Source organism: Balaenoptera physalus (genome assembly GCF_965194825.1).
Source record: "Balaenoptera physalus genome assembly, chromosome: 7".
NCBI classification, from domain to species: Eukaryota; Metazoa; Chordata; class Mammalia; order Artiodactyla; family Balaenopteridae; genus Balaenoptera; species Balaenoptera physalus.
This window is the reverse complement of record NC_138886.1, coordinates 17,943,640-17,967,986: the sequence shown is the minus strand read 5'-3', so window position 1 is coordinate 17,967,986 and position 24,347 is coordinate 17,943,640. Positions and strand designations below refer to the sequence as shown.

The window sequence follows — 24,347 nt, the reverse complement described above, 5'->3', positions numbered from 1 at the left end:
TGGCTTCCATGCTTTCTTCCTTTCATAACACATCACTTTGGCACATACTGTAAAATGTATTTATTATTTATTGTCTGGCAATCTCTATACCTCTTGCTGCTGGAATGAAAATTTCATGAGAGCAAGAAGGTGCATTTATTTTGATCACTGTTATATCCCGAGTTCTGGTGTACCCCATTGTTGAGAACCTGCTGTGTGATTGATAAATACTGTGCTAGGCATGAGCAAGATGGACCTGGGCCTATCCGTGCCACGTTCATATCTTGGGGACCAGTGGCCAGGCATTAAGAGCACAGTAAACGCTAATGGAGACACAGCAATTGAGGAGCATCACCATAGCTTCCCAGAGAAGGCAGCATCAGAGGTGAGACGTGGAAGGTGCAGTGGGTCTTACTCAGGTAAAAGAAGTAGGAGGAGGGCCAGAGATGAAGATGAGAGAGAAGAGTATTTCTGGGAGAGGGCAGAGTCTGTGAAAAGCCCAGAACAAGGGAACACATTAAGGAAACCCTAATCCTTGAATATGGCTAGAGCGCAGTGCAAGAGGGGAACGGGTGAGAGGTGAGACTAGAGGCATGAGCAAGGCTTTTATAAACCACGCTGGGGAATTTGAACTTTATCCAGGGAGCAGTGGGGGTATTCAATGATTTTAAGCACTGAACCAGCCTAGAGGACCCTAAAAGGCTTCCTGGAAGAGGAGACGGATGTGTTCAACTTGTAAGATTAGTAAGAGATGACAGGCAAATGACTAAGCAAAGTAGACTAATCTCCTTGTCCAAAGTTCACTGCTTTCTGGAGTATTATGATTTCCCCCATTTGGGGTGTAGCTTTGACTTTTTCCTGTGGGTGAATTAAACACTCATTTCAACTTGATCCTATGAAAGGAATCAGACCTTTCTATCCCCCCAAATTATTATCCATTGTCAATGCCATCACCACTGTCACCATCACCAGCATTATTTACTGAGCACATACTATACACCATGCACTGTGCAAGTGCTTTACTTGAATTGTATACTTTATCCAAAATACTTCTCTGTGGCAGGACTGTTATTTCCCCCATTTTATAGACAGACAAACTGAAGCCCCCCCCCCCCCACTTCCCCCCCGGCCAAAAGAAGTAACTTGCCTACTAGCCTACACTACTACATGACTGACAGTGCAAGGAATCAAACCCAAGCCTCCTTCTCATCTAGCCTGGTGTGTTCCTCCACTTTACCCAGGCTTTTTCTCCATTTTCTCCTCCACTTACCCATGTTTAAACAAGCTTCTGTATTCATTGACTGCTGCCTGCCCCATGCCAGGCACAGATCTGCCCTACCCCAAAGGAGCTTGCAGGGGAGCCCTCATCCTCAGCGTCAGGCCTTGGTCTACTTGATGTCATCAAGTCTTTCCGTCAACACTATGAAGACCCCCAGACTCACTGTGGTAGAGTGACTCGCCCAGGGCCCCACGGTGGGTGGGTGGGTGGGTGGACAGCCAGGCTTTCTGACCGTCAGCGCAGGATGCCTCCTGCTGCCCTGCACTGCACAGTCTGCTTGTGACCTCCCTGTTGAGTCTGAGTCAGAATCCAGCCTCAGACAGACCTTCAGCCAGGGCCCTGTGGCGTTTGCCAGGCTGCATTCCTGAGCCGCTCACACACGCGGGTGGAGGTGTTATCCTGGGCAGCTCACCCACTGGGAGAAACCCCTGTGCTGAGCACCACCATCTCCAGCCTAGAGGAAAAAGAGAGAATCCTGGCCTTTAGTCACCGACCTGGGCTTGTTGACAGAATCCCAGAGTGGGTGGCCAAGCCGTTTATGGGACAGCCTGGCCACATGGTGCTGGGAATCCCAGATGTAAACTGGCCACCATGGCATCGGTGCTGTGGGTGGTAGGCTTTCTTGGGAGGCCGTCTGGGGGATAAGGTGGGAAGCTGCTTGGGGAATCAATCAGGGCATCTGGGAATCGGGCTCGGAGCCGGCTTTATCGGGATGGGACTCTTCTCTCCATATCAGTTTCCCCCTCTGTGAAAAGGGGACCCTGACTCCTATTCTACCTGCCTCGTGGGGGTGGTGCCGAGGAGCGGTTACAGATGGGCGCAGATCCCAAGCCCCTGCCAGACCAGTGACTCACCGCTTTGCATCTTCGTTTCCTCTAAGACATAAAACGAGGATAGTAAGAATAGCTGCCTTATTAGTGTTGCTGGGAAGAGTGAGTAACTGGGTGCCAGGCACAGAATAAGGGATAAAAGGCCAGTGGCTGTTAAACAAACAGACCACGCGGCAGCCAGCCTGGCCGGGGTGTGAAGGGGTGCCTCCCCCTTACTCTCACTTGCCGACGGGCTCTCAGTGTTCGGAGCGGGGGTTAGAATCCTGCAGCATCTACTAAGTGAGGCCCGGGGCAAGTTCGTTTCTTTTTAAACATTCTGAAGCCTCTACTTTCCCATCTGTAAGCCTTACCGAGGTCGTGTGGAGCCCATGAGCTAGCACATGGGAATCACCCAACACGCGGACAGCCTCAGGAGGCGCCCGCGTGTATGTGTGTGTACAGTGGTGTTCACGGCCTTGAACCTGGACAGACAGACAGGCTTCCCCGTCTCTTCCAGGTCAGACCTGGGAACACCTGGGGGAGTGGGCGGAGCTGGCGATCTCCACCTTCTCTTCCCCATTGTAGGCCCTCGATCCCCGAGGCAGGCACTGAACAGGCAGTTCACGGAGAGGCGAGAGGAAGGGCAAGGTGCTGGTGCTGGTCCTCTGCACTGGGACCTCCACGAGCTGGTGTGGAGACAGCATTGCTTCACTGGCTCCGCACCAGAACCCTTGTCTCACAGAGGGGAGTCCAAGTCCGCAGGTGCCACGGACCTGCCACAAGTCATGCAGTGCTGCCTCCCAGGCCCCTAGTGAGGGCTCAGTAGACGCAGCTGCGTTTACAAGCATATGGGGGGCCATAAGGAGAACCTGGATCTTTCTTTCTTTTCCCTGAGACCAAACCTTCTAGACTTTGTTGTGTTCTGACTGAAATTCCTTCCCTTAGGTTCCAGACCCATTTCTTTAGGGAAACGCTGAAACTCCCTGGGCTGGCCCAGGGAGGAAAGCAAATGGTCACACTGTGCTCTCACAGCCAGACTGGCCAGACGGGCCTGAGACGCTAACTGGTGTAGGGCCCTGACAGCCGCTAACTTTGGAGAAGCCAGTGGAACTGGGGATGGCAGGAAGGGGAACGTGTAAGACACAAGCTGTGGAGAAAGTCTGCATTTCTCCATCTTTTCTGCCCAGGGCATTGCCTTCTGGCTTTCTCAGACTGAGAAGGATTTTCAGACAGAAGGGAAGGTAGAGATCATTAAAATCAATCAATCAACCCTTAATATACAGATGAGAAGGGAACCTGAAGCCCAGAGAAGGGAGGTAACTAACTTGTACAAAGTCACACAGCACATGAGTGCAAGAACAGAGGCTCCGTGACTTGTATTTTTCCTGCATATTTGTGCATTCATATGTCGCTCCATCCGTGGGTCCATCGAATGCCTGCCATATGGTAGATAAAGACTCAGTTCAACAACAGACGTGGTCCCTGCCCAGACTGCCCTGGCACACAAGTGCAGAAGTGATTCCGTACAAGAATGGTGTAAGGAGAGGAGGATGGGATATGGGATATGGGATGAGCATGATGGTGCCATCTTTGGTCAGACTAACGAGGGAGGAGGTGGTGCTTGAGATAAGACCTGGCACGTGAAGAGGAGCTGGCCAGGAAAGGGCAGGAGCAGGGAGGAACAGGGGTGGCTGAAGGCTTAAAAGCAGGAAAACACTGGGAGTATTTGAGGAACCAGTAAATAAAGCCACAGAGAGTGAGGGGACGAAGGGAACCAGGGAGGTCTGAGAAGTGTGTGGAGATCATGCAAGGCCTTGAACTCTTGCTAAGGACTTTGTGTCTTATTCTGAGAGATAGAATCTGTTGCATGTTTGCCTGTGTGAGGTGCAGCAGGAAGCGTGAGACATAGACCAGATGTGAAGCCGTCCCTAAAGAGTCGAGGAGCCCAATGGGAAAGAGTTAGTTAGTTACAGAGAAAACTTAACTGTGCAGAAGACATGAGCGATAACTGGGTCATCTTAATGTTAGCATGGGCAGGAGGACGGGTTTTTGCATCCTTCATCTTTGCTCACAACCATATGAAATACATTTTTTTTAAATCATCCTTTTGTAGATGCAGAAACTCAGGGTGATGGCGGTGAAGGGGTTTTTCCTAAAAGTGTTTCCCGAAGTTGTTCAGTGAGTATGAGGCAAATGAGGGTGCTAATCCAGGCCTCTCGGCTCCCGTGGTGGTGGTCTCCCCACTGGACCTCAGCTGCTTGTTAGATTTGGACGTGGCTCTGCCCTCAGTTTCCCCACACGGACTGGAGGGTGTTCTCTAGGTCTCTTCCAATTCTAACATTCTCTGCTTCTCTTAGAGGTGAAGAGGTTGCAGAAGAATACCCTAGATCAGACGGTACCACCTCTGCCTAGGCATGGAGGCTAGGAAGTGTCCTGAACAGGGTACAGTGAGCAGTTGTAAGCAGCAAGGCAGGCTGTGCATGGAAGCAGCTCTGGGGATACTCACCACGGCATCACGCACCTGTGAGCTTAAATTGAAAAGAGAAACAAGTGCACTAGCCTGAGCACAGTGAGAGAGTCGGAGAGAGATGGAGAAGCAAACAGGCCTGCATTCGTATTCTGTGGCTCAGGCCCTGGGGAAACAAGAAGGAACAAGGCTGACACAGTCCCCGTCTCGCCTGCGTGAGAGGGTGGCGCACCGGGCATGCGGCACGCGCTGCCTGCTAGGGGTTTTTCATTGGTTGGTTCATTACCCCTTGTCACGACCTCTGGAGGTGTGTGCTTTCACCACTCCCATTTCACGACGGAGTTAACCGAGGCGCAGAGAAATTGTCACGTGCTCAAGGTCACACCTCAGTTAGGTGAAGAGCTGGGGCTTCTATTTCAATCTTCCTGTTCCTTCCTACGTTTTAAATTGTTGACAAGTTGCAGGGTGGAGAGAGGTTGGGAGGGAAAGAGGGAGGGCGGCGGGCACAGGGGCAGAGAGAAAAAGAATTATAGAGAATGAGCCCACAAGCTAGACAGACAAAGATGCTCTCCAGGCCTGTGTGAGCACTCGAGACCCTGCCCAGGCAGGAGGCGAATGAGGTCATTAAATCCATCTGTGCAGATGGGGGACCCTCTGGGGAAAGTTATATGCAAATGTCATGATGCAATGAGGTGAAATCCACCCGCGTCAGCCCAGGCTGGGGCTCAAGCAGGGACAGCACTGTGCTCTTTGGAAAGAGATCCTCCGCTGTGTGGGGAGGACATTCAGTCTACTGGGCTCTTTCTCACGGTTTCTAGAAAGGACAGCCAGCCCAAGGTCACACAGCGTGTGAAGGGATGGACTGGGAACTGAAACTTGGGCCTCTCGCTTTCTCTTTTTAAATTTCCTTTAATTTTTTTCCAACCTTCGTAATACATACATATATCGAATTGTAATGTTGTGTGCCTCTCGCTTTTTCTCATGGTGAAATCTGCTCCCGAGATCCTTCAACCAAATTTTCTGCAAAAATCTCTCTGTGAAATGTTCCCCACCAGGATTTCAGCCCCCTAGAAGGTGGTCTGAGCTTGCTGACAAATGCTTTTGTTGTTTTCGTCATTGCCTCTCAAAATCAAAATTACCAATATATGCAGAGAGTTACGTTTTCTTAAAAGACCCTGTCACATCCTTTATATCACTTGATCACCACAACAGCCCTATAAGTTAGATATTCCATTGTACAGGTCTATTAACCAACTCTGGTGTAGTACATTACAATTTTTCACCCATGATTTCATTCAGCCTTCAGAGTGAGTCCACAGTGCAAGGTCGGTCTTTATTCTACTGATTCCACAGCTAGGAACCTGGGGCTCAGGGGGAGGTTGCTTGTCCTACTTTAAATACCAGATTTGTCACTTATTACTTTGGGCAAATGCCTGCCCCTTTCTGCGCCTCAGTTTCTCCTTCTATAAAAGGGCGATTGTTTTAGTGTCTGTCTTACAGAGTTGTCAAAGGATTCCGGGTTTTCCTGTTTGGAAAGCATTTAGCACTTGGCCTGACCTGTAATAAATGCCCCTGAAAATGGGAAGTGCTATGATAATGACCATGGTGACCTTGATAAAAGTTATCACAGGGCTAGTAAGAAGCAGAGTCACGTCTTGATCTTGAATCTGCTGCCCCCCAAACCCAGTGATCTGCCCTGCACTGCCTCTCTGGAATTTGCTGCTTTGGCCTCAACCACCTGGCTCACTTCTTCTACCTTTCTCTCTGCAGGTCACCCCCTTCCCTATGTCTTGTGACCTACAGGGTGACTGTGCTTGTCGGGACCCCCAGGCCCAAGAACACAGCCGGAAAGACCTCCGAGGATACAGCCATGGCTAAGGAAGGACAAGGAGTTGTCAAAGAATTCCCAATGCCAGGACCCGCATCCCTTTGGTATTGATTTCACAGTCAGCTGCTCAACGGAATGGCCTCTCCACACCAGGGATCCTTAGCACCCAACCGGTCTGCCTTTAATTTCACCCAGGAAGGACTCGTAGTGGGGGCACGTGAACCAAGTCTCGCCATGTTGAATGATGGAATGGAATCCCATCCCAAAGTCTTAGATGGATTGCATATACGGCGTGCAGTCCCTGAGCCTCCTAAAATTCTAACCGTTTGTCACACGACCACAGCAAGAAACATGTATCTAGGAGTTATGTATCTAGGAGTGTGCCCATCTGTGGTTAGTAGGCATGCACGCGTACACACCCATGCAAACATCCGCGTGAGGGCAGTTTTGGAGACTGAGCAGAGAGAGACTGGGGCACACTCAGTCTTTCCTCTCCCAAGCTCCTAGCCAACACTGTCCTTGGGAGAAAGAGAGTTACAGAAACTGCCAAGACCAAGTGTTGAAATGCTAAGATAGCTCACACCCTGAGGCTTAAAATACGTAAGGTGTGCACAAGTGTGCAGTCCTTTGGGATTGGAAGTGAAATGGTCTCTGATCACCTACCTTCTAGGGAAGTAGGACCCAGGAAGAGGTAAAGAATCCAAGGTATGCAAAGCCCCCAAATTCTTCCGCTGCCATGGGGGATTTTACCGCAACTCCGGGGTTCGAGGCCAAGCTAGAAATGGCTTAGGATTGCAATGTCAAGGTATTATAACAGCCCCCTGCTTGAGGCTTGAGGCCATAATATCCCTCCCATTCCCCAAATCTTGCCTTGGGACCACATTTGCTGCTACTTTTCCGGCTGCTCTATCCTATACATTGAGTACCCCAAGATGGTAGGACTAGGTTAGGAAAAACCCCACACAACCAAACAGTCTGCCTTAAAAGTGACCCACATTTTTCCACAGCTCCTCACCTCTTAGCCCTTCTGCAAGAGAAAACCCCTCATAGGCCCACATGGTGAGAAGTGAAGTCCCCCATGGGTGGGCTTCTCATCCTGGAAGGGAATTGAGGGACTTAAGATGCTGGAACCCTCACTGAGAGTCCAGAATGTCTAAGCCAGTGTTAGATTTTATAACCAAGTGGAACAGTGTTAAGTTTCTGTGATGTTGGAGCCCTGCAGAGACTGCTGGAATTTTAGGGACTCTTGAGTTACCATCCTTATCCAAGCCTTCCTGCCCCTCCAGGCTAGAGCAGGCTTTGGGTCTGAGGACCTCACTTTTGCCCCGAGTAGCTAGAGTTCTGGAACAGACAACTGTCTTGCGTGGAATCTGTCTGGACTGTGTTCCAGAGGGGCTGTCAGAGGGAAGCCGAAGAGTTCACAGCCTCGGTCCCCAACACCCCAGCACGGCCATCGTGCTTTCCACAGTCTTCCAGCTCCCGCTACCCCAGCCCCACCTGTGGTTGGGCGGCCCTTCCCTCTCTCCTGTGCTCAGCCTCCGAAAGTTAAGAGGAAATTAGCCAAACGCGCATAGAAGCCTCCACCTCTTTGGGGTCCTCTTTGCCTCTGTTCAGCCAGTTACCTGTCCACTCCTTTTGAATTAATATGGGAAGAGATGGATCCAGAATGAGGTGGAGAGAATGCTTAAGTTTGACGTGATTTTTGAAACTGAGAAAGTGAAGTGATGATGGGAGTGTCTAAACTAGATATATCGCATAAAGATTGCTACAGATCATCTCAAGTCTAGTGAAGACAACCAGCAAAAACAAGGTTTAGCATAGCAATGGAAAATACTAGGCACATGGACTGACCCTCCTCATTCCTGCGTCTGACGCAGGCGTTGTTAATCAATCAGCTATAGCCCTTTTTCCAGGGACCAAAAATAACTTCAGAAACCTCCTTACTGTATCACTCCCAACAGCAATTACCTACTGATCAAGAACACTTGAGAAGATATCTATTGGCCATCTGTGGTCTGTTATATTAAGAAATATATCAAGGTGCTTTTTGCACAGGTGCCCACAAATAAGGATGCAGTGCTTAGGTAGTTTTGTGTGGCTTGTACCATATTACAAACTCTTAGATTGGGTTCTAGGCGCTCCACTGTTAAGGCCTGGCTCAAATCCTTTATGTTTCCTCTCACAAACTTATATCTCATTTATATTCAGGGCATTTTTTTCCCCTCTAATTACCAGGGCCAATCCTTGGCAAAATAATAATAATTATATAAGCATTGATCCCATTTTGTACCCCTCTCCAGTATCTCAGAACTCTTGCCAACTCTTAAAGCCCCTCTTTTGCCCTAGCTGAGTTGTCAACCTGGGTGGTGCTAGCTAGGAAGGAACAAACTAAGAAAGATAACAGAGTCAGCCCTCCCAGTTGCTTTTTTACATCAATAAGTAGTGCAAAGCCTTGGAGACCCAAAGACAACATTACTAACGGTAGGGTGGCAGGAATCACAGAAGAACCTCACCAGCTTCCCTGAAATCGACTCTCATGCTCTTTCCTCCTTCACTTGCACACACACTTCAGCTGACAAAAGTTTCCTGAAGGCTGACTTCTACCTTCAGATTCTCAGATTGATCAAGCCCTTATGAGCAAAGAGTCTTCCAGTCTCCTTCTTACCATCATTCAAACCTGTTACTCACAGATTCATATTTGCCAAGGATATTAGGTGGGAGAGGCTGCTTGATTGACAGCCAGCCTTGGGCCCACATGCAAGGTGTCATTAATAGGCCCTTCTCAAACCTTAGTGGAGGACAGTCAGCTCTGTTCATGCAATGCACTGATTCTCGGTTTCATTTTCTTTCTGGGGATAAACTCAGTATCTCATCCCCTGATCATCATCTCCAGTTGAGGACAGTGGAGTACTCACAAGGAGGCAGCTCTGAAACCCTGTTGTCTGTCAGCAGCTCAGAGGTCCTAAAGCACTTGGAGGTTCTGAAGATGTATTAGCTTCTTCAGAACTTGGAAGTTCTGAAGAAGTATTAGCCTGTTAACAGCAAGAAAGAAAAGATAAGGTGGACAGTTCTCCAAGCCTTCTCTTAGGAAGACTTTCCAAGCTGCAACCATACTGGCTGCCAGAGGACTTGCATTACCCCCCAGATTCTGTGCCAACCACCTTTTAAGGGAAGACTGTCCTTGGGAAGTCCATTCTGGTGGCTGAATTGGGGTGTTATGAAAGGGAGAGATCAATGACTGTAAATAGTAAGGCTCTGAAGATGGAGGGTGTCAGCTGCTACTCCTGGCTTCAGCATGTTGAGTCACTGCCTAGACAGTTCTCTTGGTCTTCTTCCCACCTTGGCCAATGCTTCAATGCTATTTGTTGAAAATAATTCTTTGAGACAGATTTCGGCTACCTCCCTTCCAGGTTTGATTTAACTTGGTTCTAACTGTCAATTTGTTATAGGTCTTACCTGTGTTAAGGAAGGAAAGAAAGAGAGGAAGAAAGAGAGACATAGAGAAAGGAAGGAAGGAAACCATAAATTCAAGTGAACAGTTTTGAGGTTTTGTGTTTTGTTATGTTTTTTTTTCTGGAACTACTTCAAGTGGGAAAATAAAAAGAAGAAATTGATGGTGACAAAGCTGTACAGATAGAGATTAATAGAAGACAAGGAGATTAAAAGTAAATAAAATGCATGATTAAAAATAAGAATTTTTTAAAAACCTATTTTTGTGCTTTCTGAAGGACATTGTTTATTCTACAGACTCAGTAGGTAGACACAAGCATAAAGGTTTCCCTAGCAGGAGTAGAGTGGGATTTTATATTGCTGTCTGTTTTTTTCTGTACATTGTGGTAGGTCCAGGAAATAAGGCATCTTTCCCCTTAATATGTAGTTGTTGTTTGTGGGGGGGGGGGGCATTTTGTCTATTTGTTTGGTGTCAATCAGTGATAGCAGGGAATGGGGAGGGCTTGAAACTGGTTTTTCCAAATATTAAGGGGACATATTGTGTCACACTTTTCACATTATAAAATGTTTGTATTTACCATTAGAGCACTGGGCTTTATGAAGTCTGCACTTAGAATCACACTGCACAGTCCACTTTCCTAAAAAGCTGCTACATGACCAGACAGGTAATTCCCATGGTTTTTGAGAAACAGAACAAACAAAGCAAACAACAAACATAAAACTAAAAAGCAAAGGAATAAAAGCCTATTCTTGTAATTTGCTCAAGTTTCACCAAATTCCTACCCATTGTTTGATCTTTAAAAGAAATGTGTAATAGCCAAGAGAGGAATTATGTCCCTAGAGTAAGAACACAGAATTCTTGACTCCAGGCAGCAGTTTGCTCAGTGATCTTGAACAAGTCATCATATTGCCTCTCCATTTGCCTCAGTTTCTCCAGCTGCAAAATGGGGATAATACTACTTACCTACCTCACAGTGGGAGGGCGGGGATTGTGAGGCCCTGAGGTTTTAAAGGGGCTGTGGCAATCTGTGAGAGCCAAGGCTTGACACAAAGTCTATGGGTTACTTTTCAAGAATGCACAGGCCCATTGGCCACTTAAGAAAGACAGGGAGTGCTCTTTGATATATCAAGGAATAAAGGTGGAGCTCCTAGATTAAAATCCACCTTAAGAGAGAGGCTTGCATTTGAGAATATTTCACTTGTAGATAAATTGGACTTTCTCCCCCTTATTCTGGCCTTTACCGGTTCTATAATTTGATTAAAAAAAAAAAAAAAGAAAGAAAGAAAACAGTGACTTCCTACAGTGTAAAAGTCAGCCTACTGCTTGTTCAAGACTTCTGGGCCATTTCCAACTTTATAGAGGAAGGGAGTCCCTAAAATCTCTTTTTCTTCTCAGACTTAAAATTCCACATCGAGTGTTCCATTAAAAGAAGATACAGCATTCTGAGTGCAAAGTCGGGGCTTCTTAAACTCTACACCAGCAGTCAGTGAGGAGAAGTTTGAACAATTATTGACTTGCTTTCTTGGGTCTCTATAATCAATAACCTGTCCGCAGATATCTATCTATATAAAGATATTATATATAAATATAAATTTACATATATATGCACATGTATATATAGTTGTACATATATGTGTGTATATATATACTTAAATGTAATATTTACAAAATAAAACTGTGATCTCGTCTAGAGAAAATGTATTCATATTACAAACTGCTCTTCCATATTTATGTATCATATTATACCTTTTTATTATTGTTATAATTATTATGGGTATTTCTAATTATTATGATGTTGAAATCTGTTTCGCATCTTCTGGAAACTACCAAAAAATGACTTTCCATTGATGTGCTTAAAATCTGTTCTCAAGAGAATTCTACTGGCCTACTATAAAAAAGAAAAAAAAAGAAAAAAGAAAATCTAAGCACCAAAAACAAAACACAATTCCAATCCTTTTTCTGTACCTCACGCGCATAAATTTGCTGCTCCTTTTTTGGGTTTTATTTTTTCCTGTTTATGTGTTTTTATGGATCTAAGTTAAGTCTTTCAGCAATATATAAAAATGTAAATAGTAAACTTTATTTATTAAGAATGTCATCTTTTTTAATTTATATTTACACAATTGTTCATCTAATTTATTTTTTCTATACGGTTTTAAATACTCAGACATATTTTGCTGTTCATGATATTTTTATCCTGTTCTCATGGATTTGTTTTTCCATACTGTTTTCTCTGGTCTCAATTACAGGTTAGATCTCACAAAAAAATAATGTCAAAGACAGAAATATTTTGCCACTGTTGATTACTATACCTTAAAGTTCTATATTATGAAAATATATAATAGCTTGTATGCTTCAAAAGTAGTGGTGTGGTTTTTGTCTCTTGTGGAAATCTAAAAGACTCTCACATATACACACTAACATGGAAGAGAATCCCAGGGCCTAGAATTAGAAGATCAATGGTAGCAGGAAGTTGAATCTAATATACACCCAATCTTCTACAGAAATAATTCCTGAAGGCATCTACACTTTGCATATGCAAAAACTGAAAAACATTCTTACATGTTATAAGAAAGTTCAGTTTCCAGGGAGCTAAAACAAATATCACTTCCAGTCATGTCTAATATTTTTGATGCTCTCTCCAATGATAAACTTCAGCATATTCATTATTTTCATTTATTTTCTTCATACTGTAATTGAACACTCAGTCATCCAGTTTATCAAATGCACTGGCAGCTGAGACCAAAGTTCTGCTGTTTTCGAGCTGCCCACTGGATCTCATTTTTCATGAGATCACTTAGTAGCTCTGCAATCTTTGGAAAGCTATTTAATTGCTTTAAAATTTAGTTTTCTTATTTGTAAAATGGAAATAAAAGTACCCATCTCATGAAGTTGTTGTTGGAATGAACTAAGATAGATATGCGAAGATTTTAGAGCTGTGCCAGACACAGATTATATTAACTCTTGTTATGATTATTATGAGATACAGCTGCTTATGAGAAGTATTAATAATGCACTAAGTTTTCTAATATCTACTTGTTTTTTAGAAGCATAAAAACAAGATTCACTAAAGCATTCAAGTACTTGCACAGGCATTGCATGCACTGTACACTGAGCTATGGGCTGGCAGTACCACCATAATATAGGTTTATCTGCTGACACTTGAAATGTTGAATTCTGCACAAAAGAGTGGTTTGGGGACATCATTGTGAATTACATAAAAGGGCAGGGGGAGAGAAGTCAAGAACTACCCATAGCAGGTTTTTTGGACTCTTTACAAACACAAGCTACTGGGAGACATGAGGGAGGGCACCAAATAATAAAACAAGACTCACTGCTAAATTCTACCAGGTAACTGGCCATTTCTAAAGTTAGATAAATTATTAAAGAGAATGTTTTACTCAGTTCAGTTCAATTCACTGTGAAGACTGAAACAAGATTTAAAGAATAGTTCATGAAAAGAGGCAAATATTTCCCAAATAGAAAGATTAAGAGAGAAAGTCTTTTGTGTGTGTGTGTGTATGCCAGTACCACGCTGTTTTGATTACCATAGCTTTGTAGTATTGTCTGAAGTGTGGAAGAGTGATGCTTCCAGCTTTGTTCTTTTTCCTCAGGATTTCTTTGGTAATTCTGGGTCTTTTGTGGTTTCCTATACATTTTAGGATAATTTGTTCTAGTTCTGTGAAAAAACGTCATGGGTAATTTGATAGGGATCACATTAAATCTGTAGATTGCTCTGGGTAGTACAGCCATTTTAACTATATTAATTCTTCCAATCCAAGACCATGGGATATCTTTCCATTTGCTTCAATCATCTTCTATTTCCTTTATCAATGTTTTATAGTTCTCATTGCATAAGTCTTTCACATCCTTGGTTAGATTTATTCCCAGGGTTTTGTTTTGATGCAATTTTAAAGAGGATTATTATTATTATTTTTTTTAACTTTCTGATATTTCACTGTTCGTGTAAAGAAATGCAACTGATTTCAGTACATTAACCTTGTATTCTGCTACCTTGCTGAATTCGTTTAGCAGTTCTAATAGTTTTTGTGTGGAGTCTTCATCACCATGTGACAATTTTACGTCTTCTCTTCTGATTTGGATACCATTTATTTCTTTTTCTTGTCTGACTGCTGTGGCTAGCACTTCCAACACTATGTTAAATAGAAGTGGTGAGAGTGGGCATCCTTCTCTTATTCCAGAATTTAGTGGGAAGGCTTTCAGCTTTTCACCATTTAGTATAATGTTGGCTGTGGGTTTGTCATAAATGGCTTTTATTATGTTGAGATATGTTCCCTCTATTCCCACTTCAGCAAGAGTTTTATCGTGAATAGATGCTGAATTTTATCAAATGCTTTTTCTGCATCTATTCAGACAATCGTGCGTTTTTTGCTTTTCTTTTGTTGATGTGGTGTATCACATTGATTGATTTGTGTATGTTGAACAATTCTTGTGACCCTGGAATAAATCCAACTTGATCATGGTGTATGATCCTTTTTATGTGTTGTTGGGTTCGGTTTGCTAATATTTTGTTGAGGATTTTTTCACCTATATTCATCAAAGATATTGGCCTGTAATTTTCTTTTTTGGTCATGTCTTTGTCCAGTTTTGGTGTCAGGGTGATGGTGGCTTCATAGAATGACTTTGGGAGTGTTCCCTCCTCTTCAGTCTTATGGAAGAGTGTGAGAAGGATCTGTATAAGTTCTTCTTTGTATGTTTGCTAGAATTCCCCAGTGATGCCATTGAGTCCTGCACTTTTGCTTTCAGGAAGCTTTTAAATTACAGATTCTATTTCACTTCTAGTGATTAGTCTGTTCAAATTATCTGTTTCTTCTTGATTCCATTTTGGCAGGCTGTATGTTTCTAGAAACTCATCCATTTCTTCTACGTTGTCTGTTTTGTTAGCATATAATTGTTCATATTTTCTTATAGTATTTTGTATTTCTGCAGTATCAATTGTTATTTCTCCTCTTTCATTTCTTATTTTGTTTATTTGGGTCCTCTCATTTTTCTTGGTGAACCTGGTCAGAAGTTTGTTGATTTTGTTTATCCTTTCAAAAAACCAGCTTTTGGTTTTATTGATTTTTTTCTATTTTTTTAATCTCTATTTTATTTTTAATTTTATTTATTTATTTATTTATTTATGGCTGTGTTGGGTCTTCGTTTCTGTGCGAGGGCTTTCTCTAGTTGTGGCAAGCGGGGGCCACTCTTCATCGCGGTGCATGGGCCTCTCACTATCGCGGCCTCTCTTGTTGCAGAGCACAGGCTCCAGATGCGCAGGCTCAGTAATTGTGGCTCATGGGCCCAGTTGCTCCACGGCATGTGGGATCTTCCCAGACCAGGGCTTGAACCCGTGTCCCCTGCATTGGCAGGCAGATTCTCAACCACTGCACCACCAGGGAAGCCCTAATCTCTATTTTATTTATTTCCTTTCTGATCTTTATTATTTCCTTCCTTCTGCTGACTTTAGATTTTGTTTGCTCTTTTTCTAATTTTTTAAGGTCATAGGTTATTTATTTGGGATTTTTGTTGTTTTTTGAGGAAGGCCTGTATCGCTATGAACTTCCCTTTTAGAACTGCTTTTGCTGCATCCCATAGATTTTGTATGGTTGTGTTTTCATTGTCATTTATCTCGAGATACTTTTTTACTTCCTCTTTGATTTCATTGTGACCCGTTGTTTTTTTAGTAGCATGTTTTTTGGTCTCCATGTAATCTTTTTTTCTCATTTCTCTTTTTGTGGTTAATTTCTAGTTTCATGCTGTTGTGGTCAGAAAAGATGCTTGGAATAATCTCCTCTTAAAGTTTGTTTTGCGTCCTAGTGTGTGGTCTATCCTAGAGAAAATTCCATGTGCACCTGTAAAGAATGTGTATTCTAGTTTCTTTTTTTTTTTTTTTGGATGTAGTGTGCTGTAGATATCAATTAAGTCTAACAGCGTGATATTGGCACAGAAACAGACATATAGATCCATGGAACAGAATATAGAGCCCAGAAATAAACCCACCCACCTACAGTCAATTAATCTCTGACAAAGGAGGCAAGAATATACAATGGAGAAAAGACAGTCTCTTTAGCAAGTGGTACTGGGAAAGCTAGACAGCCACATGTAAATCAATGAAGTTGGAACACTCCCTCACACCATACACAAAAATAAACTCAACATGACTTAAAGACTTAAATACAAGACATGCTACCATGAAACTCCTAGAAGAGAACATAGGGAAAACATTCCCTGATACAAATCATAGCGATGTTTTCTTAGGTCGGTCTCCCAAGGCAATAGAAATAAAAGCAAAAATAAACAAATGGGATCTAATCAAACTTAGAAGCTTTTGCACAACAAAGGAAACAAAATGAAAAGACAACCTATGGAATGGGAGAAAATATTTGCAAACAATGTGACAGACAAGGGCTTAATTTCCAAAATATACAAACAGCTCATACAATTCAATAACAAAAAAGCAAACAACCCAATCAAAAAATGGGCAGAAGACCTAAATAGACATTTCTCCAAAGAAGACATACGGATGGCCAACAGGCACATTAAAAGATGCTCAACATAGCTAATTATTAGAGAAATGCAAATCAAAACTACAATGAGGTATCACCTCACACTGCTGAGAATGACCATCATCAAAATGTCTACAAATAATAAATGCTGGAGAGGATATGGAGAAAAGGAAAGCCTTCTACTCTGTTGGTGGGAATGTAAATTGGTGCAGCTACCGTGGAAAACAGTATGGAGGTTCCTTAAAAAACTAAAAATAGATTCAGCAATCCCATTCTTGGGAGTATATCTGGAAAAGATGAAAGCTCTAATTCAAAAAATCCATGCACCCCAATGTTCATAGCAGCACTATTCACAGTTGCCAAGACATGGAAGCAACCTAAGTATCCATCAACAGATGAATAAAGAAGAAGTGGTGCATATACACAATGGAATATTACTCAGCCATAAAAAGGAATGAAATAATGCCATTTGCAGCAACATGGATGGATCTAGAGATTACCATACTAAGTTAAGTAAGTCAGACAAAGGCAAATATCATATGATATAATTTATGTGGAATCTAAAAAAATGGTACAAATGAACTTATTTACAAAACAGAAATAGAGTCACAGAGGTAGAAAACAAACTTATGGTTACTAGGGGATAAGGGGGGAAGGGATAAATTAGGAGATTGGGATTGATATATACAGCCTACTATATATAAAATAGATAACTAATAAGGAACTGCTGTATAGAGAAAGACCCCTCAAGTGGCAATGTGAAGAAGAAAATGGAGGGAGCTAGGAACAGATGTAGGGAGTCAGAGGACAATGTGTAGTCCAGGAAAGAAATGATGGCTGTTTGGATGAAAGTGGTGACAGTAGGTGGACAGAGGATTTTATGCATTCTATTAAATGGTGAAATTAGACAAAATGATCTTCAGTGTCTAACATTCTGTGATTCTAGTAAGTCATTACACACCTCTGCTATTCACTGATTTTAGATTTTTTTTTCAATCAATAGACTTTATTTTTTAGAGAATTTTTGTGTTTACAGATGAATTGAGTAGAAAGTAGAGTTCCTATTAGATTTCTCTTTAAATAATGAAATATTGGGACAGGGAAATCTAGCTGTTTTCTAGGATCAGCTATCACGAACTCTGAAAATCTAAAACCATGTGATCAGGTGTGTAGGTCTGGAAATACAAGTAATATTCCTTATGACCTCTCAGTGGTTTTATCATGATGATGTCTTAAGATCAAAGAAGGCGGCTTTGGGGAAGGCATCAGAATAGAGTCAGATGGGATCTGGGATGACAGCCATTTATATGTTATGTTATCCTGGGCAGTTCTCTACCTGTTCATATTTCAGTAGCCTTGTCTATAGAATGGATTCATCATTTCTGTCCTAAAAGGGCTGTCCTAAGGAAAATATATCATAATTTAAGTAAAGAACCCAGCAGGGGGCTGTCACATAGCAGGTACTCAGTATACTTCTCCACCCCATCCTTGGGTAAATATGACTCCCATGGCAGGCAGCACTCTTCAGAAGAAGTGAGGTTGTAGGGGGACGGATACAATACACTCAGCCTAGTTCTCCAATATTTACATGGAGAAAATGTACATCACTTTTACACCACCAGGCCTGAGGTTGTACAGTGTATTAAACTTGCTTCCATCTCTGTGAAATGACAAATCTCAGTTACTCGCCCATGAAATTGAACAGGCCCAGGGTGAAGACAAATTAAAAAACAAAATCAGTATTATTCTACTTTCTAGCTTGTACTTCAAAAGGATAACAACAAGAGTGGGAGTAAGGAAGGGATGTCTTTCTTTAAGACATGGAAGCAGATTAGTTTCTCTTTTTAATTCTCACAAAAATACTGTTCTAGGGATCATGAGTCTCACTTTTACAAGTGAAAGAAACTGAGACTCAGTGTTTAAGTGATTGTTCATAGTGAGTGGCCCCAAATCAAGTCCCAATCTCTTTGAAGTGTAAACACTACATTACACTGATTCTCTCTTCTCATGATTATCTTAAGTTTGTTTAAGCCAAAACCAATTATTTAAATACTCCAGGGATGGAAATTGTTTTAACTTAATCTCAACACATATTGACTGGTAGTGATTGCAGTGCTGGGAGGAGAAGGGTTTTTATAACACATCCAGGCTCCAGAGAAAAGGTAATGTGACCTTGGGAAAGTCATCTCTCTGAACTTTCCTCGTCCATAGATGCCCATCATGGAAATGGAAAGGACAGTGGCAGTATAAATGTTACATTTGCTTTTCTGTGTTTAGTTTATTTGTCAAACAATAAACTGAAGATTGGGTTGGGGAGGACATCCTCTAGGGCTACATATCATGCAGCCACAGAGTCCCAGGTCTGCCTCCCTAACCAGTACTCTCCTTCTTGACCAGAATGTCTCTTGCCTAACCTGATTAGAGATATCATTGTCTTTGTACTATCCTCACCTCCTTGAACAAGTTAACAATTTGTACCATAACTGCTGCTAAGTGAGCATTTTTTGCCAAAAGTTGCCTTCCATGACTAGCAGAATCTTGGTTCTTGACATGGCACTGGCCATGTCCCAAACCCATGAGGAGAACGGAATATGTCCACTTCTCTAACTACCCTATCTTCTATTGACCAGTTAGTGTGGGAAAGACAACGCTCATGATAATCTTTAAAACAAAAAGGCTCCAAGACCTAAATAGACACTTCTCCAAAGAAGAAATACATATGGCCAATAGGCTCATGAAAAGATGCTCAACATTGCTAATTATTAGAGAAATGAAAATCAAAACTACAATGAGGTACCACCTCACACTGGTCAGAATGGCCATCATTAAAAAGTCTACAAAAAAAAAAAAAAGTCTACAAATAACAAATGCTGGACAGGGTGTGGAGAAAAGGGAACCCTCCTACACTGTTGGTGGGAATGTAAGTTGGTGCAGCCACTGTGGAAAACGGTACGGAGGTTCCTCAGAAAAGTAGAGTTACCATATGATCCAGCAATCCCACTGCTGGGCATGTATCTGGACAAAACTATAATACAAAAGATACATGGCAGGCTTCCCTGGTGGTGCAGTGGTTGAGAATCTGCCTGCCAATGCAGGGGACACGGGTTCGAGCCCTGGTCTGGGAAGATCCCACATGCCGCGGAGCAACTAGGCCCGTGTGCCACAACTACTGAGTCTGCGCGTCTGGAGCTTGTGCTCCGCAACAAGAGAGACCGCGACAGTTAGAGGCCCGTGCACCGTGATGAAGAGTGGCCCCCACTCGCCGCAACTAGAGAAAGCCCTCGCACAGAAACGAAGACCCAACACAGCCAAAAATAACTAACTACCTAACTAACTAAATAAATAAAAATTAAAAAAAAAAAAAGATACATGGCTCCCCTATGTTCATAGCAGCACTATTCACAATAGCCAAGACATGGAAACAACCTAAATTCCATCAACAGATGAATGGATAAAGAAGATGTGATATATATTGGATTGGCCAAAAAGTACCTTTGGTTTTTAAGTAAAAATAAATGACACATTTTTCATTTTCACCAAGAACTTTATTGAACAACATATTCACCCTTTTGTTCCACTGCCTTCTGCCATTTTTGGGGCAACTTCATAATTCCATCTTCCCAAAACTTTTTATCTTTTTGAGCAAAGAACTGTTCCAGGTGCCTTTTACAGTCTTCCAGGGAATTGAATTTTTTTCCATTAAGAGAATTTTATAAAGACCAAAATAAATGGAAATCCGAAGGTGCAATGTCTGGTGAATACACTGGATGAATCAGAACTTCCCAGCCAAGCTATAACACTTTTTGCCTGGTCATCAAAGAAACATGAGGTCTTGTGTTATCCTGATGGAAGAATATGCGTTTTCTGTTGACTAATTCCGGATGCTTTTCCTTGAGTGCTGATTTCAGTTGGTCTAACTGGGAGCAGTACTTGTTGGAATTAATTGTTGGTTTTCCAGAAGGAGCTCATAATAGAGGACTCCCTTCCAATCCCACCATATATACAACATCACTTTCTTTGGACGAAGACCAGCCTTTGGTGTGGTTCTAGTGGTTCATTTCGCTTGCCCCCGATCTCTTCCATTCCACGTTATTGTATTGTATCCACTTGTCATTGCCTGTCACAATTTATTTTAAAAACAGAACACTTTCATTACATTTGAGTAGAGAATCGCATGTGGAAATATGGTCAAGAAGGTTGTTTTCGCTTAACTTATGTGGAACCCAAACATCAAAGCGATTAACATAACCAAGCTGGTGCAAATGATTTTCAATGCCTGATTTGGATATTTTGAGTAGGTCGGCTGTCTCCCACATGGTATAACATTGATTGTTTTCAATTGATGTCTCAATTTGATCGCTATCAACTCAACTGGTCTACCCAACCATGGAGCATCGTCCAGCAAGAAACCTCCAGCACGAAACTTCACAAACCACTTTTGACATGTTCGATTAGTCACAGCACCTTCTCCGTACACTGCACAAATCTTTTTTTGTGTTTCAGTTGTGTTTTTACCTTTCTTGAAATAATAAAGCATAATATGCCAAAAAAGTTGCCTTTTTTCTTCCATATTCAATATTAAAATGGCTACACAAAAATTCACCAATTTTGATGAGTCTTTTTTTAAATGCACGCTGATATGACAACTGTCACATACTGTCTAACAAAATTGTTTCAAATGAAGTTAAAGACAACTAAGTGCTACTAGAGCCATCTTACGGAAAAAAACAAACCAACCTTTTGGCCCACCCAATATATACAATGGAATACTACTCGGCCATAAAAAAGAACAAAATAATGCCATTTGTAGCAACATGGATGCAACTAGAGATTAGCAACCTAAGTCAGAAAAGAGAAAGACAAATACCATATGATATTACTTATATGTGGAATCTAAACTATGACACAAATGAACCTATCTATGAAACAGAATCACGGACATAGAGAATAGATTGGTGGTTGCCAAGTTGGGGGGGAGGCTTGGGGGAGAGATGAAGTGGGAAGTTGGGGTTAGCAGATATAAACTTTTATGTATAGAATGGATAAACAATAAGGTCCTACTGTCTAACACAGAGAACTATATTCAATATTCTATGATAAACCATAATGGAAACGAATATTTTAAAAAAGAACATGTGTGTATATATATTATATATATATATATAAAATATATATATATATTACATATATATATATATATATCTGAATCACTTTGCTGTACCGCAGAAATTAACATTGTAAATCAACTATACTTCAATTTAAAAAAATTGATAAAGAAAAAAAATCTCCATTTACTGAGAAATCACCCTTTACTCATTTGCAAAAACAGTATGAAATTTAGGTTTCTAAGAACCTTTTGATTTTTTATGGTTAGTGATTCTGTGATGGATAGACTGGAAAGTTCTGGACATAAAGGCAGAATTTACCTAAGGTAAAGAAGGAGGGTGTTTAAACCATTCCAATTTATCCACAGAGGTGCTGCTTTTGAGAGCATCATTTATGCCATTTTTGGAAAGGATCAATGTTGATTTATAGAATTTTCATTTTGTAACTGAAGAAGTCCACAGTGAAGTGAACCTTTGGGCTGGCAATTAAAGCACCCGGTAGGGAAATGTTACCTTTATTTCTAGCTCACTCGATTTCCACATATCTACCTGCCCCATTGCCTTACTTCCCATATTCAATAAAAATAGGTAGAATACCCATTCATAAAGAGAGACATTTAAACAATGACCTCTTAGTATTTTCTTGATTAAAAAGATGCTATGACAGTATCTAATGCTGAAGATAAGCAGGTCCTAAAATCCAGGAATTCCACTTCTACAAGTGCAACCAACAGAAATTCTTATGTATGTTCACCAAAAGACAGGTTCTAGAATGTTTATAGCAGCACTATTCACAATAGACCAAAGTTGGAAACTCCCCAAATGTCCATCAACAGTATCATGGGCAAGTAAGTAGTACATCTTAATGCACTGAAATGCTATACAGCAATAAGAATAAATGATCTACAACTTCGTATGAATGAATCCCACAAAAACGGTATTGAACAAAAGAAGCAAGACACAAAAAATACATACTATATGCTTTCCATTTTATGAAGTACAAGAATAAGCAAAGTACAATTAATGGCACTGGGAAAACTGAATATCCACATACAAAACAATGAAGTTGGACTCCTACCTCACACCATATACACAAATGAACTAAAAATGTATCAATGACCTAAATATAAAAGCTAAAACCATAAAATTCTTACAAGAAAACATAGGAGTAAATATTCATGTCCTTAGATTTGGCAGTGGACCTTAGATGTGACACTAAAAGAATAAGCAACAAAAGATAAAAATAAATTTACTTCATTGAAAGCAAAAAAAAAAAAAAAAAAAGTTTTGTACATCAAAAAACATTACCAAAGAATTGGAGAAAATATTTCCAAATCATTTATCAAGAATACGTAAAGAACTACTACAAAAAGACAGAGAATCCAATTAAGAATGGGCGATTAACTTGAATAGACATTTCTCCAAAGACTGCAGACACAGGATGGATAAAATTTAATTTTAATTTTAAAAAATGGGAGAGTTAAAAAAAGATGTGGAGAAATTTGAACCCTTGTACATAAGCTGGTGGTCACATAAAATGGCTCAGCCGCGGGGCTTCCCTGGTGGCGCAGTGGTTGAGAGTCTGCCTGCCAGTGCAGGGGACACGGGTTCGAGCCCTGGTCTGGGAAGATCCCACATGCCGCGGAGCAACTAGGCCCGTGAGCCACAATTACTGAGCCTGCGCGTCTGGAGCCCGTGCTCCGCAACAAGAGAGGCCGCAATAGTGAGAGGCCCGCACACCGCGATGAAGAGTGGCCCCCGCTCTCCACAACTAGAGAAAGCCCTCGCACAGAAACGAAGACCCAACATGGCAATCAATCAATCAATCAATCAATCAATCAATCAATCTTAAAAAAAAAAAAAGGCTCAGCCGCTGTGGAAAACAGATTGTTGGTTCCTCAAAAAGTTAAACATAGAATTACCTTATGATTCCATAATTCCACTCCAAGATATATGCCCAAAGTAACTGAAAACAGATATTCAAACTACTACATGTACACATATGTTTACAGCAGCACTATTCATAATAGCCAAAATGTGAAACAGCCCAAATGTCCATCAATAGATGAATGGATAAACAAATTGTGGTATACACAAACAAATGATGTTATTCAGCCATAAAAAAGAATGAAGTATTGATACATGCTACAAAGTGGATGAACATCCAAAACATTATGCTAAGTGAAAGAAGCCAGACACAAAATGTTACATATGATTCTATTCGTATGAAATACCTAAAACAGATAAATCCATATAGACATAACACAGATTGGTGGTTGCCAGAGACTTGGGGAGGGGCACATGGGGAGAAGCTGATTGCTGGGTAAGGTGTTTTACTTTGGTGTGATGGAAATGTTTGGAACTAGATAAAGGTGCTGATTGCACAAGATTATAAATATATTAAATACCACTGAATTGTTCAGTTTTAAGTGGTTCCTTTTGTTATGTGAATTTCACTCAAATTATTTTTAAAAAGAGAATGAAAGCAGCTCAACATGAATAGCAACACTAATAATAATAATAATAAGGGGGAGGGGGAGGGGGGAGGAGGAGAAGAGAAGAAGAGGAAGAAGAAAAACTTCAATGCTGTTAGACATTAGGATAGTGGGACCCTTCAGAGGGTAGAAAGGGTAGTCACTGGAAGGGGACAATAAGGGGTCTTTGGGGATGCTGGTAATGTCCTGTTTCTTGATTTGAGTACTGGTTACACAAGTCTACTCAGTTTATGAAAATTCATCAAGCACTTACCATAAGTGCACATACTTTTCTGTATGTATATTATAAGTCAACATAAAAGTTTTTTAAAAGATCCACTGGCAAAAATGCTCCATTAGAAAGAAGACATTTTTTTCTAAAAGAATTGAAAGCGGAAAAAGACCCCACTTCAGCAGGAAGTGGCACCCACGTTTTTTCCCCAAAT

General features: G+C 41.6%; 1 protein-coding gene across 5 annotated transcripts in view; it reads left to right on the top strand.

Moving 5' to 3' along the window:
• Window positions 1-24,347, top strand: part of PAPPA (pappalysin 1) — a 310,893-nt gene that overhangs the window by 244,156 nt on the left and 42,390 nt on the right. For all 5 annotated transcript variants that reach the window (XM_082470406.1, XM_082470404.1, XM_082470405.1 and 2 more), the window contains one exon: window positions 6,305-24,347. This exon is cut by the window's right edge. In XM_082470406.1, the coding sequence (XP_082326532.1) occupies window positions 6,305-6,412 (108 nt within the window). In that variant the 3' untranslated portion in view covers window positions 6,413-24,347. The remainder of the gene's footprint in view (window positions 1-6,304) is intronic.